Genomic DNA, 12,806 nt, shown 5'->3' with positions numbered 1-12,806 from the left:
TTCCAAAATTTAAATTTAATTTAAAACTTTAATTCCAATTTGCAGGGTGTAGATAATCAGACTAGTCTGTTCTCCAGCTTTCTTTCTCATTCAATGAAAACTCTTAAGGGTCACAACTAATGAAAAATTATTTAAAATATTTACAGAATATAGGAATCCCTTGGACCTATGACAATGAGTTTCTGAAAAATGCACCTGAAGTCGAAATTTTGAAAATTAGACCAATTTTCTTATAGAAGCAATGTTAGAAACGGGAGATTGGTTCCTGAATCAAGGTCAGATATCATCTATGTGCCAAAATGATCCTGAATCAGTTACAGGTAATACAGCTAAGTGTGTTTGTACTTACCGGATCAGTTAGGTTCCATCTCTAGAATTGGCCCTTTCCTCTCCATCCAAACTGCTACTAAGCTGAGCCAAGCACTTATATGCTGCCTTGACTACTGCAACTTTTTTTTAATGGCATTTGTTAAGCACTTAACTCTTTGCTGACCTCCCTGTCTCCTGTCTCTCCCCTCTCCAGTCCGTATTTCACTCCGTTCCCCAGATCACTTTTTCTAAAACGTGTTCAATTCATATCGTTCCACTCCTCAAAATTCTCCAACAGCTGCCCATCCACTTCCGCACCAGCTTTAAAGCCCTCAATCATCTTGTCCCCTCATTCACTCAGTCGTATTTATTGAGCGCTTACTGTGTGCAGAAGACTGTACTAAGCGCTTGGGAAGTACAAGTTGGCAACCTATAGAGACGGTCCCTACCCAACAATGGGCTCACAGTCTAGAAGGGGGAGACAGACAACAAAACAAAAGATGTAACAGATGTCAAAGTCGTCAGAATAAATAGAATTATAGCTCTATGCACATCATTAACAAAATAAATAGAATAGTAAATATGTACAAGTAAAATAGAGTAATAAATCTGTACAAATATATACAAGTGTCTTATCTCACTGATCTCCTACTACAACCCAGCCCCCACACTCCACTCTAGTGCCAACCCACTCTGTATCTCAATCTTGTCCATGTTGCTACCAACTCCATGCCCATGTCCTCCCTCCTCCTGCATATACTGAATGAGACTCTGAGCCCCACGTGGGACAGGGACTGTGTCCAACCCGATATGCTTGTATCTACCTCAGTGCTGGTCATGGGTTCTAATTCTGCTCCATCACGTGTCTGTTGTGTGACCTTGGGCAAGTGACTTCACTTCTCTGTGCCTCAGTGACCTCATCTGGAAAATGGGGATTGAGACTGTGGGACAGGGCCTATGTCCAACCTGATTTTCTTGTATCTACCCTAGTGCTTACTGCAATGCCTGGCACCTAGTAAGTGTTTACAAATACCATAATTATTATTATTATTACAGTACAGTGCCTGGCACACAGTAAGTGCTTAAATACCATAATTATTATTATTATGACAGACCACCACTATCCCCACCTTTAACGCCTTCCTAAAATCACATCTCTACCAAAAAGCCCCTTATTCCCCTTTTCCTCCCCACTGCAATGCCTATGCATGTGAATTTTTCCCCTTGATCTTCACCCCACTCTCAGCTCCACAGCACTTATGAGAACAGTGCTTTGCACATAAGTGCTTAAGAAATACCATTATTATTATTATTATTATTATTATTATTATAATATCCTTACACTCCACCCTTGCTCCTTTCTGCAGTTTGTTTTAAATGCCTCCCATTGGACATTGCTCCTTGTGGACAGGGGTCATGTCTACCAACCGTCTTGCACTTTTCCAAGTGCTTAGTACAGGGTTCTGCACACAGAAAGCACTCAATACCAATGACTGATTGATAACTAATTTTTAGTTTACTCAAGGTAAAATGGACATAGGGACCCTCCATGGTGACTCCACCTGAGGAGATCATGTAACTCCTCACTACTTCCACTCCCTCTGAACACATTCCCCATCCTCTTCAAACTTTCTCCCCCCATTTCCCCGTCGCGGTTTTTAAAATGGTTTCCTCATTTCCCCAGGGCTACCACACAGCCTCAGTAGGCTATTGCCCATACCACTGTGCAAGATGCATAAAGGGGGCTAGCTTTGTAAAGGTAAAAACCAATGCTGTAATGCTGAAACTTCCCGTTTTCCTTAAAAACACCTGCCACGGAGGAATTCCTGTAGTACACAACAGCAATCTAGACACACTAACAATGGAATGTTTACCCAGCCAAGTGATATCAGCTGGTTTAGAGAAAACTGGCCCTTTGTTACTTGAAGTTAAACAAATTAATTTCTGCTCTCAGCTAGCCAGTTTCCTCAAGATCAACCTTAAATTGAGAACCCCAAAGAGGAGCCTAAAGTGTGGTTTGTGGCCTTATTCTCTGCCATAAACTGCCTTAGATTAAACACCAAAGACGAATGACCTAATTAGTCAAACGATCAATTTCAAATTAGAGGTGATGCAGTTCTGCTCTAGAAGTTCTCAAACTGACAATTGTGAGACGCAGTCCTGTCAAAACAAACAGGAAAGCCACCCATTATACACTTCTAAGATAAAGAAAATGATCTAATCACCAACACTGGGATGCAATTATGTCAAAATAAGCAGGAAGGCTACCCATTATGCACTGCTAAGATAAAGACAACGTGATCTAATCACCAACATTGATTTTCTGAGCACTGGATTCAAGTCTGATGCAGTATCTCCCCAAATGGGACAAATTTAAGCATTCTATTGAGTGAAATAGCAAAGTAAAATTCAAATCAAGCTGACCACAGAGTACTTCCCACCTGTTAATTTTATGTGGGATGTGAAATTTATCAAAAAAAAAACCACACTGGAAACGTCAACGGCTCAAAATGACAATTTTTCTTAAAATTGTTGATGAGGGAGCTGCAGTTTGTTTCAAAAAGAATGACTGAAAATATTCACTAAGCATAAGGAAGCACAATTACACGTGACTAAGCTAATCCTTAGATCTCTGGTCTCAGAGTTGTGTTAGACAAAAAATCCACTAGAATTTTTAAGTGTTTTTAAAAAGACATATAAAACAAGGTGGTTACTGCTCAAGATCACATTTTACAGTGGTTTACGGAATATATTCCCTTATCCACAATAAGACAAACTAATCAGACAAACTAAAACTAATAGTTTTAAAGCTGTTTAAAACTATTTAAACAGCTTTGACATAGGCTCACGCTTTTTTCAATGGTAGAAATGTTTTAAAAAGGAGATTGAGTTAAAAAGCTGGTTTGTTCATGAAATGGCTCACCACACAACAGAGATGAAGAAATTAGTTATGGCTTTTATGTGCTATACACCAAGCACTGTGCTAAATGTGGAGTGGATACAAGATGATCAGATTAGACACAATCCAGATCCCAAACTGGGCTCACAATCCAGGAGGTACAGAGAGCAGATGTCTCATCCTGACTTTACAGATGAGAAAACAGGCCCAGAGAGATTACGTGAGTTACCCAAGGGCACCCAGCAGACTGCTGGCAGAGCTAGGATAAGAAGCCAGGTGTCCTGACTCTCCATTCCATATTCTTTCCCCTATAACATGAGCTCTCCTTGGTGTCAAGCAGACCACGATGATGTTACATTACTTGATGTGATGCAAATTTAAACTAAAAGTGGATCTAGTTGAAGATGAACATCTTGTGACAGGAAATATATCAAATAGACTGGAACCCTGGGAAACCAGGCTGCTGGGACGATTCAGCTGGCAAAGCATCCCAGGAGCAGAAGCTCCAGGAGCACATTTGATGTCGACAGAGCAGAAGGATGGAAGTCAGGAAAAGAGGTTACGGCAAGGGGGCCAACTCAGAGGGACAATGGGGATTATCACACCGTGGAATTACAGTCCTCTAGACTGTAAGCTTGTTATAGGAAGGGAAGAGGTCTACTTTGCTTCACTGTACTCTCCCAAGCACTTAATACAGTGCTTTCTGCACAGAGTAAGTGCTCAATAAATACCACTGATTGAATGGAAACTCCTGGAAGCCACGATAATAATAATGATGGCATTTGTTAAGCGCTTTATTATGTGCCAAGCACTGTTCTAAAAGCTGGGGTAGATACAAGGTCATCAGGCTGTCCCACGTGGGGCTCACAGTCTTAATCTCCATTTTACAGATGAGGTAACCGAGACACAGAGAAGTTAAGTGACTTGCCCAAAGTCACACAGCTGATAAGTGGCAGGGCCGACATTAGAACCCAAGACCTCTGACTCCCAAACTTGTGTTCTTTCCACTAAGCTACGCTGCTTCTCACGATCTTGGCCTGCCCAGCTTTTTGGGTTACCTAACTACATATCTATCAGGGCGAGGGAGCTGGCCAGAACTTGGAGTCTCAACAAGGCTCCTGGGCGTGGCTCTCTCTTGGCCCCTTCTCAGCGGGGAGCAGGCGCTTCCGGCCCCATTAACACCCCGCCACAAACCACGGGTGCCCCGAGGACTGTGCAGCTGGCATTACCCAAGACTTGACATGAGAGGGCATTTATGTGAAAGTGGGTGCATTCCTTACCACCTCCCAGACTCCGTGTGCAAGTGTGTATGCCCGTGTGTTCACTTTCTAGACCCCATGGGTACGTATGAGCCTCTGTGCCTGGTCCTTCCAGCCCACCTATGTAAGGCTGGGAGCCTGCATGCCACTCGTACACGCGTATATGTGCCCAAAGGCAAGTGCCTCTAAGTCCAGCTCCCTGGCCCTGCTGCATGTGTCCGTGACTCTGATTTGACCCTGGATTTGCTCCTCCTCCTCCTTACCCCAAGAGGTTCCCCCATGCCCCACACTCCGCATTAAAAGCTGACAACGCTGTTTCACATGGTGATACAAGATCCCATATTTATTCCTATTACAGGAATGCGTAACTCCCCTTTTCTTCTCACAGTTTTTGTTAAACGCTTACTGTGGGTCAACACTATTCTAAGTGCTGGGGTAGAAACAAGCTAATCAGACTGGACACAGTCCAAGTCCTACTTGGGGCTGTCAATCCCCATTTTACAGATGAGGTAACTGAGGAACAGAGAAGTGAAGTGACTTGCCCAAGGTCAAGGTCACACAACAGGCAAGCGGTGGGGCCGGGATTAGAACCCTGGTCCTTCTGACTCCCAGGATCGTGGTCTATCCTCTAAGCCATACTGCTACTACTGCAATCTTACTTCCCTTGCCACTCAATGCTATTTTCTTGTATTAAATGCTGTAAAGTTGAGGGAAAAAAAAAAGCACTATATGGAACAATCCAGTAATCAGGCTGAGACTGGTAAGTGTCACAGCAGCATACCTTGACAGAGCCCATACATACGAATACAACTATTTTTTCCTATGACATATCTTTTTGCACCAATTTGCCATCATCATCAATCGTATTTATTGAGCGCTTACTGTGTGCAGACCACTGTACTAAGCGCTTGGGAAGTACAAGTTGGCAACGTATAGAGACAGTCCCTACCCAACAGTGGGCTCACAGTCTAAAGGATTATTGTTAAATCCAATTTGTGGATTATATTATACCAGAACAGATGCACGCTGTGGGAAGAATACTCCATAATTCTTCCATCTTACTTTATCCAAATCATGTACTGAAAATGCACTTTAATTAAAATTAAGTGTACCTATGGCTTCAGATATTTGAAATCTGAATCCTCAAGAATAATCCTCAATAATTCAGAAGAAGCAATTTTATAAAATATAGAGTTTCAAAAAAAATGTTCAGTGGTGTTGAGTGAGGTCTGCCAATATGGAATTGGGGCTTGAGAGAATAAAGCGAGAGGATGGAAAGTGAGAAGCAGCGTGGCTCAGTGGAAGGAGCCCGGGCTTGGGAGTCACAGATCATGGGTTCTAATCCCGGCTCCGCCACTTGTCAACTGTGTGGTTTTGGGCAAGTCACTTCGCTTCTCTGTGCCTCAGTTACCTCATCTGTAAAATGGAGATTAAGACTGAGCCCCACATGGGACAACCTGATCACCTTGTATCCCCCCCAGCGCTTAGAACAGGGCTTTGCACATAGTAAGCGCTTAACAAATACCATTAGAGTTACTCCCTGTCCTCAGAGAATTATCACTTTTATGATTTGGGACACTTAATGCTCACTTACATTCCAGCATGGAAATCTACATCCTTTGTAGTGACTAATGCCGTGCCCAACCTGGCCCAATATAAGAGGTCTAAAACCTGGCCACAGAATACAACAGTGAGCTGGGCCAAACCAGAAATAACCCCAAATTCACTTCCAGGACACGTTGCGATATAAGGCTTTCGTCTCAGCAGCCCACCGAGTGGTCTCAGAGGCCGGCGAGCCCCCTGGAAATGAGTTCCGGGCCACTTCTGGTTTGGCGGCTGTATTCCACTTGGGCAGCGGCTTAGAGTCCACTTGAAATGGAGTCTAATACCAGGCCAAACCTGGCTGCCTTCAGTTTCTGCCAAATCAATCCAGTCCTAAGGGCTCAGATCTCCTGGGACCTACAATGGGCTCAGTCCAACTGGTACAGCATTCTCTCATACACCTTACATGTGCACTCAACTTTAACTCAAGGATGTAAGGGCACTTACAATTTGGTTATTTATATTGTTCCATAAAAGTGATAAGAAATGAGGCATCGGTTCATTTTTCTAGAGGGAGTGCGCACGCACGAGAGAGAGAGAGAGAGAGAGAGAGAGAGAGAGAGAGAGCAAGCACGCACATGCAGGATAGACTACTAAACTATCTGTTCACAAGGGTCAACTCTACATAGATTGTCCTGGCAGGAGAAGGTCTGGTACCGACTTGGAGGGGCAGGATTCCCTAGGCAGGCTAGCAGCCTCCCTGGCCCACAGCTCCAGTTTCTTTCAGAAGAGCATCAGGAATGCTGGGACAGTGCCTTACTGAAGGACACTCATCAAAAACATCAAGATCCTAAATAACCTTAATCAGAAATGCACCAAACTCAGTATGCTTAAGGTAAGCATAAAGATAAAAAATGGTAACGGTCACCGTCAGGCAATACAACGGCCAACAGATCTCGATCCGAAGGGCCACCTTGACATTTGAAGTTCTAACCGTGTCCAGGCCGAATTTTCCGACTGCCCCAACATTCTTTGCAGCTTCATAAAGCTGCAAGGGCAATGACACTGCTGCCCAATGCAGCGACCACATCTAGGCATAGTTTCCTGTGCCTTGGGGCATGTTCCTTTGATCTCCAAGGTCAGATTCAACAGGTCCCCTACACATCTACTTCTCACGTGTGTCGCCGCTGCCTACCTAGGGAAGGGTCTCTAGATGAAGTAATTCAACTCTGAAGAAGGCTGGCCCTTCAGCTGCCCATCTTCAATCCCAAGCCTTATGATGGCTAGGTGGAAGAGTGGGCCCCCTACCTCTGCCTCCCCTGGCCAGGTGCAGTTCAACCAATTGTAATTTACTGAGCACTCACTGTGTAAAGAGCACTATGCTAAGTGCTTGGGAAAGTACAATCACTTCACTTCTCTGTGTCTCAGTTCCCTCACCTGTAGACTAGGGATTGAGACTGAGCCCCACATGGGACAGAGACGGCGTCCAACCCGATTTGCTTTCAATAATAATATTAATAATTAATATTACTATGTGCCAAGCACTGAACTAAGCGCTGGGGTGGATACAGGCAAATAGGGTTGCACAGAATTCCTGTCCCTTGTGCGGGTCCCAGCCTCGATCCCCATTTTCCAGATGAGGTAACACGCATAAAGAAGTGGAAGTGATTGTACTTTCCCTTGTGACTTGTCCAAGGTCACACGGCCGACAAATGGCAGAGCCGGGATTAGAAGCCAGGGCCTTCTTACTCTCAGGCCTGTGCTCTGGCCCCTACGCCATGCTGCTGCCACTCAGTATGGCACCTGTCACAGAGTAAGCGCTTGGCCAATTCCATCATTATTATTATTATTACTATTATTATGACTACAAGCTTGTATCCCTTCCAGCACTTAGTACAATGCCTGGCACCATAATAAACACAACCAATGCGATAATGACTATTAATATAACAATCAACCAACACATTAAGATTACAAACTTGTATCCATCGCAGCGCTTAGTACAGTGCCCAGCCACCACAGTAAGCGCTTAACAAATACGGTAATGACTATTAATATATCAACCGACACATTGTGATTACAAACTTGTATACATCCCAGCGCTTAGTACGGCATCTGGCACCATGGAAAGCGCTTAACCAATGCGATAATGATTATTAATATAACCATTAACCGACACGTTACGATTACCAGCTTGTATCCAACCCAGTGCTTAGTGTAGTACCTGGCCACCACAGTGCACTTCACCAATGCGATAATGATTATTAACACAACCACTGACCGACACGTGCCCTGTCCACGATGAGTTTACAGTCTAGAGGCACCGCCACTCGTCTGCAGGGTGACCTTGGGCAAGTCACTTCACTTCTCTGTGCCTCAGTTCCCTCCCCTGTACCTTGTATCTACTCCAGAGATTAGAACAGTGCTCGACACATAGTAAGTGCTTAATAAATTCCATAATATTTATTATTATGATGGTCGGGGGGTTAAGACTGCGAGCACCACGTGGGACAACCTCAGTGGAAAGAGCCCGGGCTTGGGAGTAAAAGGTTATGGGTTCGAATCCCATGGGTCCGACTCTGCCGCTTGCCAGCTGTGTGACCTTGGGCAAGTCGCTTCACTTTTCTATGCCTCAGTGACCTCATCTGTAAAATGGGGATGAAGACTGTGAGCCCCACGTGGGACAACCTGCTTACCTTGTCTCTCCCCCGTGCTTAGAACAGTGCTTGGCACCTAGTAAGCTCTTATTTTCCTCTCATTCATTCAATCATATTTATCTCCTCCTCCCCATCCCCCCACCCTGCCCTACCTCCTTCCCCTCCCCACAGCACTTGTCTATATTTGTACAGATTTATTACTCATTTTACTTGTACAAATTTACCATTCTATTCATTTTGTTAATGACGTGCATAGAGCTATAATTCTATTTGTTCTGACGGTTCTGACGCCTGTCTACAAGTTTTGTTGTCTGTCTCCCCCTTCTAGACTGTGAGCCCGTTGTTGGGTGGGGACCGTCTCTCTCAGTTGCCGACTTGGTCTTTCCAAGCGCTTAGTAATGATGACGATGATGATAATAATAATAATAATGATGGCATGTATTAAGTACTTACTATGTGCAAAGCACTGTTCTAAGCACTGGGGAGGTTACAAGGTGACCAGGTTATCCCTTGGGGGGGCTCACAGTCTTAACCCCTATTTTACAGATGAGTGAACTGAGGCACAGAGAAGTGAAATGACTTGCCCAAAGTCACACAGCCGATAATTGGTGGAGCCAGCATTTGAACCCATGACCCCTGGCTCCACAGCCCATGCTCTTCCCACTGAGCCACACTGCTCCTCTAGTAGTCCAGCACTCTGCACGCAATAAGCGCTCAATAAATACGCTTGAATGAACTACCAACCTTATTCTTATTGTGGCTACCCCAACCCTCGGCACCCACCATCATTGTGCATTTAGCTTTAATTCTATTTGTTCTGATGACTTGACACCTGTCCACATGTTCTGTTTTGTTGTCCGTCCTTCTAGACTGTGAGTCCTTTGTTGGGTAGGGCCCGTCTCTATACGTTGCCAACTTGTACTTCCCAAGCACTTAGTCCAGTGCTCTGCACACTGTAAGAACTCAATAAATACGATTGAATGAACAACAATGATGACGGCTTTATGAAGCGCTTACTATGTGCAAAGCACTGTTCTAAGCGCTGGGGAGGTTAGAAGGTGATCAGGTTGTCCCACGGGGGGCTCAAAGTCTTAATCCCCATTTTCCAGATGAGGTAACTGAGGCCCAGAGAAGTTAAGTGACGTGCCCAAAGTCACACGGCTGACGGTTGGCGGGGCCGGGATTTGAACCCATGGCCTCTGACTCCGAAGCCCGGGCATTTTTCCACTGAGCCACGCTGCTTCTCAATGAATGAGGACGATGAGGAGGAGGAGGAGGAGGATTCGGGCGGGGTTTGGAAAGAAGCCCCCCAGGGTGGCCTGGACTCCCCCTCCCCCGTCAATCAATCAATCAATCAATCGTATTTATTGAGCGTTTACTGCGGGAAGTCCAAGTTGGCAACATATAGAGACAGTCCCTAACCAACAGTGGGCTCACAGTCTAAAAGGGGGAGACAGAGAACAAAACCAAACATACTAACAAAATAAAATAGAATAGATATGTACAAGTAAAATAAATAAATAAATAGATATTGTAATAAACATGTACAAACATACATACATATATACAGGTGCTGTGGGGAAGGGAAGGAGGTAAGATGGGGGTGGTGGAGAGGGGGACGAGGGGGAGAGGAAGGAAGGGGCTCAGTCTGGGAAGGCCTCCTGGAGGAGGTGAGCTCTCAGTAGGGCCTTGAAGGGAGGAAGAGAGCTAGCTTGGCGGATGGGCAGAGGGAGGGCATTCCAGGCCCGGGGGATGACGTGGGCCGGGGGTCGACGGCGGGACAGGCGAGAACGAGGCACGGTGAGGAGATTAGCGGCGGAGGAGCGGAGGGTGCGGGCTGGGCTGGAGAAGGAGAGAAGGGAGGTGAGCCCCCCGTCGCCCTCCCCGCCCCCGGGCTGACCTGATCTTGTAGTTGGGCAAGGTGTGCTTGCGCTTGATGACCTTCTTGAGCTGGTTGACGATGATGGAGGTGAGCTGGGGCATGGGCCGGCCCTCGAACTGGGAGCGCACCTCCAAGTCGATGAGCGGGTCCTCCACGAAGCTGAAGGACCAGTGGGTGAAGGGCCGGCGGGTGAAGACGAGCCGCAGCTTGCCCACCACGCGGGACAGCTTGACGAACAGGTAGGCGGACTTGCCGAAGACCAGGTCCACGTCGATGGCCAGGTGGAAGCCGCCGGGGTAGTCCAGCTGCACCTCGAAGCTCAGCTCCTCCGGGAGCGGGGCCGGGCCGGGCTCGTCGCCCTCGTCGCCGGCCGGGGCCGGGGCCTCGCCGTCGCCGTCGCCCTCGCCCCCCGCGGGCCTGAGGAGCCGCACCGTGCGGAACAGGGGCAGGGCGTCCCCCAGGGACACGTCGCGCAGGCTGAGCCCCTCCAGCAGCCGGCCCGCCGTCTTGGTCTGCAGCAGCTCCTCCAGCTCCACCTTGATCTTCTTGGTGACCCAGTGGCGGACCAGGGCCGTGTCCCGCAGCTCGCGGAACAGGAAAAGGAACACGGCGTTGAGGAAGTAGCAGGTCTCCGGGCCGGGCCCGCCCGCCTCGGCGGGCCCCGCGGCCTCCTCGCCGCCCCCGCCGCCATAGAGGTAGTCCCGCAGGAGGAGGCCCGGCCCCGGCGCGCTGTAGCGGCCGCCCCCGCACGCCTCCCCCGCCGGCGGCTCCGGCTTCCTCCGGTACAGCATCAGGATCTGGGCCAGGAGCGTGAGGAAGGAGCCGGCCACGGCCGACGCCACGATCACCAGGAGCAGCCCCATCCTTCTTCTCCTCCTCCTCCTCCGTCGCCGCCGCCCAGGCACCTGCTGCGGCCCGCTCGCCGCGCCCCCTCACACCGCCGCCCCCGCTGCCTCCATCTTGAGGACATCGGAGGGGGTCGGAGGGCAGCTGGGGTCCTCCCGCACCGGCCCCGCGGGTGCCGAGATGGCCTGCCGCGGGTGAGGCGGGGGGAGCGGAGCGGGGAGGGGGAGCCGGGCCCCGCCCACCGGCCCCGCTCATTGGACGGACGCGAGTGCGTCATCCCGGCATTGGGCGAGCCAGAGCGCGCACGCTCCCTCAATCCTCCTCCCTGCCCGGCTCCACGAGCGCGCGCGCGCACGCATGCTCTCTCACTCCTCCCTGTGCGGCTCCACGAGCGCGCGTGCGCACGCTCCCTCACTCCTCCCTGCGCGGCTCCACGAGCGCGCGCGCGCACGCGCACGCTCCCTCACTCCTCCCTGCGCCGCGCCAGGAGCTCGCGCTCGCTAGGAGGGGGGAGGCGGTGCACTGACGTCACGGTGGGGGGCGACAAAGACGTCAGGGGAGGGGCACGCGCTCCAGGTCTGGAGGCTAAGTGCCGTTTTCATTCATTCATTCATTCGTTCAGTCATCATCATCATCATCATCAATCGTATTTATTGAGCGCTTACTGTGTGCAGAGCACAGTACTAAGCGCTTGGGAAGTACAAGTTGGCAACACCTACCCAACAGTGGTCAGTCGTATTTATTGAGCGCTTACTGTGTGCAGAGCACTTTACTAAGCGCTTGGGAAGAACAAGTCGGCAACATCTAGAGACGGTCCCTACCCAACAGCGGGCTCACAGTCTAGAAGGGGGAGACAGACAACAAGACAACACATATTAACAAAATAAAATAAATAGAATGAATATGTACAAATAAAATAGAGTAATAAATACGTACAAACATATATACATATATACAGGTGCTGTGGGGAGGGGAAGGAGGGGGCTGAGCGTGGGAAGGCCTCCTGGAGGAGGTGAGCTCTCAGTAGGGCTTTGAAGGAAGAGAGCATCGTCATAATAATAATTTTGGTATTTGTTAAGCGCTTACTATGTTCAAAGCACTGTTCTAAGCGCTGGGGAGGATACAGGGTGATCAGGTTGTCCCATGTGGGGCTCACAAACTTAATCCCCATTTTACAGATGAGGGAGCTGAGGCCCAGAGAAGTTAAGTGACTTGCCCAAAGTCACACAGCTGACAATTGGCGGAGCCGGGATTTGAACCCATGACCTCTGACTCCCAAGTCCGTGCTCTTTCCACTGAGCCACGCTGCTTTGCACATAATAAGCACTTAATACATGTCATTATTAATAATAATAATAATAATGGCATTTGTTAAGCGCTATGTGCAAAGCACTGTTCTAAGCACCGGGGAG

The 12,806-nt window shown here is 48.3% G+C and overlaps 1 protein-coding gene across 1 annotated transcript in view; it reads right to left on the bottom strand.

Annotated features, from left to right (window-relative positions):
• PDZD8 (PDZ domain containing 8) overlaps window positions 1-11,602 on the bottom strand; it is a 68,466-nt gene extending 56,864 nt beyond the window's left edge. The window contains exon 1 of the mRNA XM_038758515.1: window positions 10,567-11,602. Within this exon, the coding sequence (XP_038614443.1) occupies window positions 10,567-11,411 (845 nt within the window). The 5' untranslated portion in view covers window positions 11,412-11,602. The remainder of the gene's footprint in view (window positions 1-10,566) is intronic.
• Window positions 11,603-12,806: the final 1,204 nt, after the last annotated feature.

Source organism: Tachyglossus aculeatus, chromosome 16, assembly GCF_015852505.1.
Source record: "Tachyglossus aculeatus isolate mTacAcu1 chromosome 16, mTacAcu1.pri, whole genome shotgun sequence".
NCBI lineage: Eukaryota > Metazoa > Chordata > Mammalia > Monotremata > Tachyglossidae > Tachyglossus > Tachyglossus aculeatus.
This window is presented reverse-complemented; position numbering and strand designations above follow the sequence as displayed.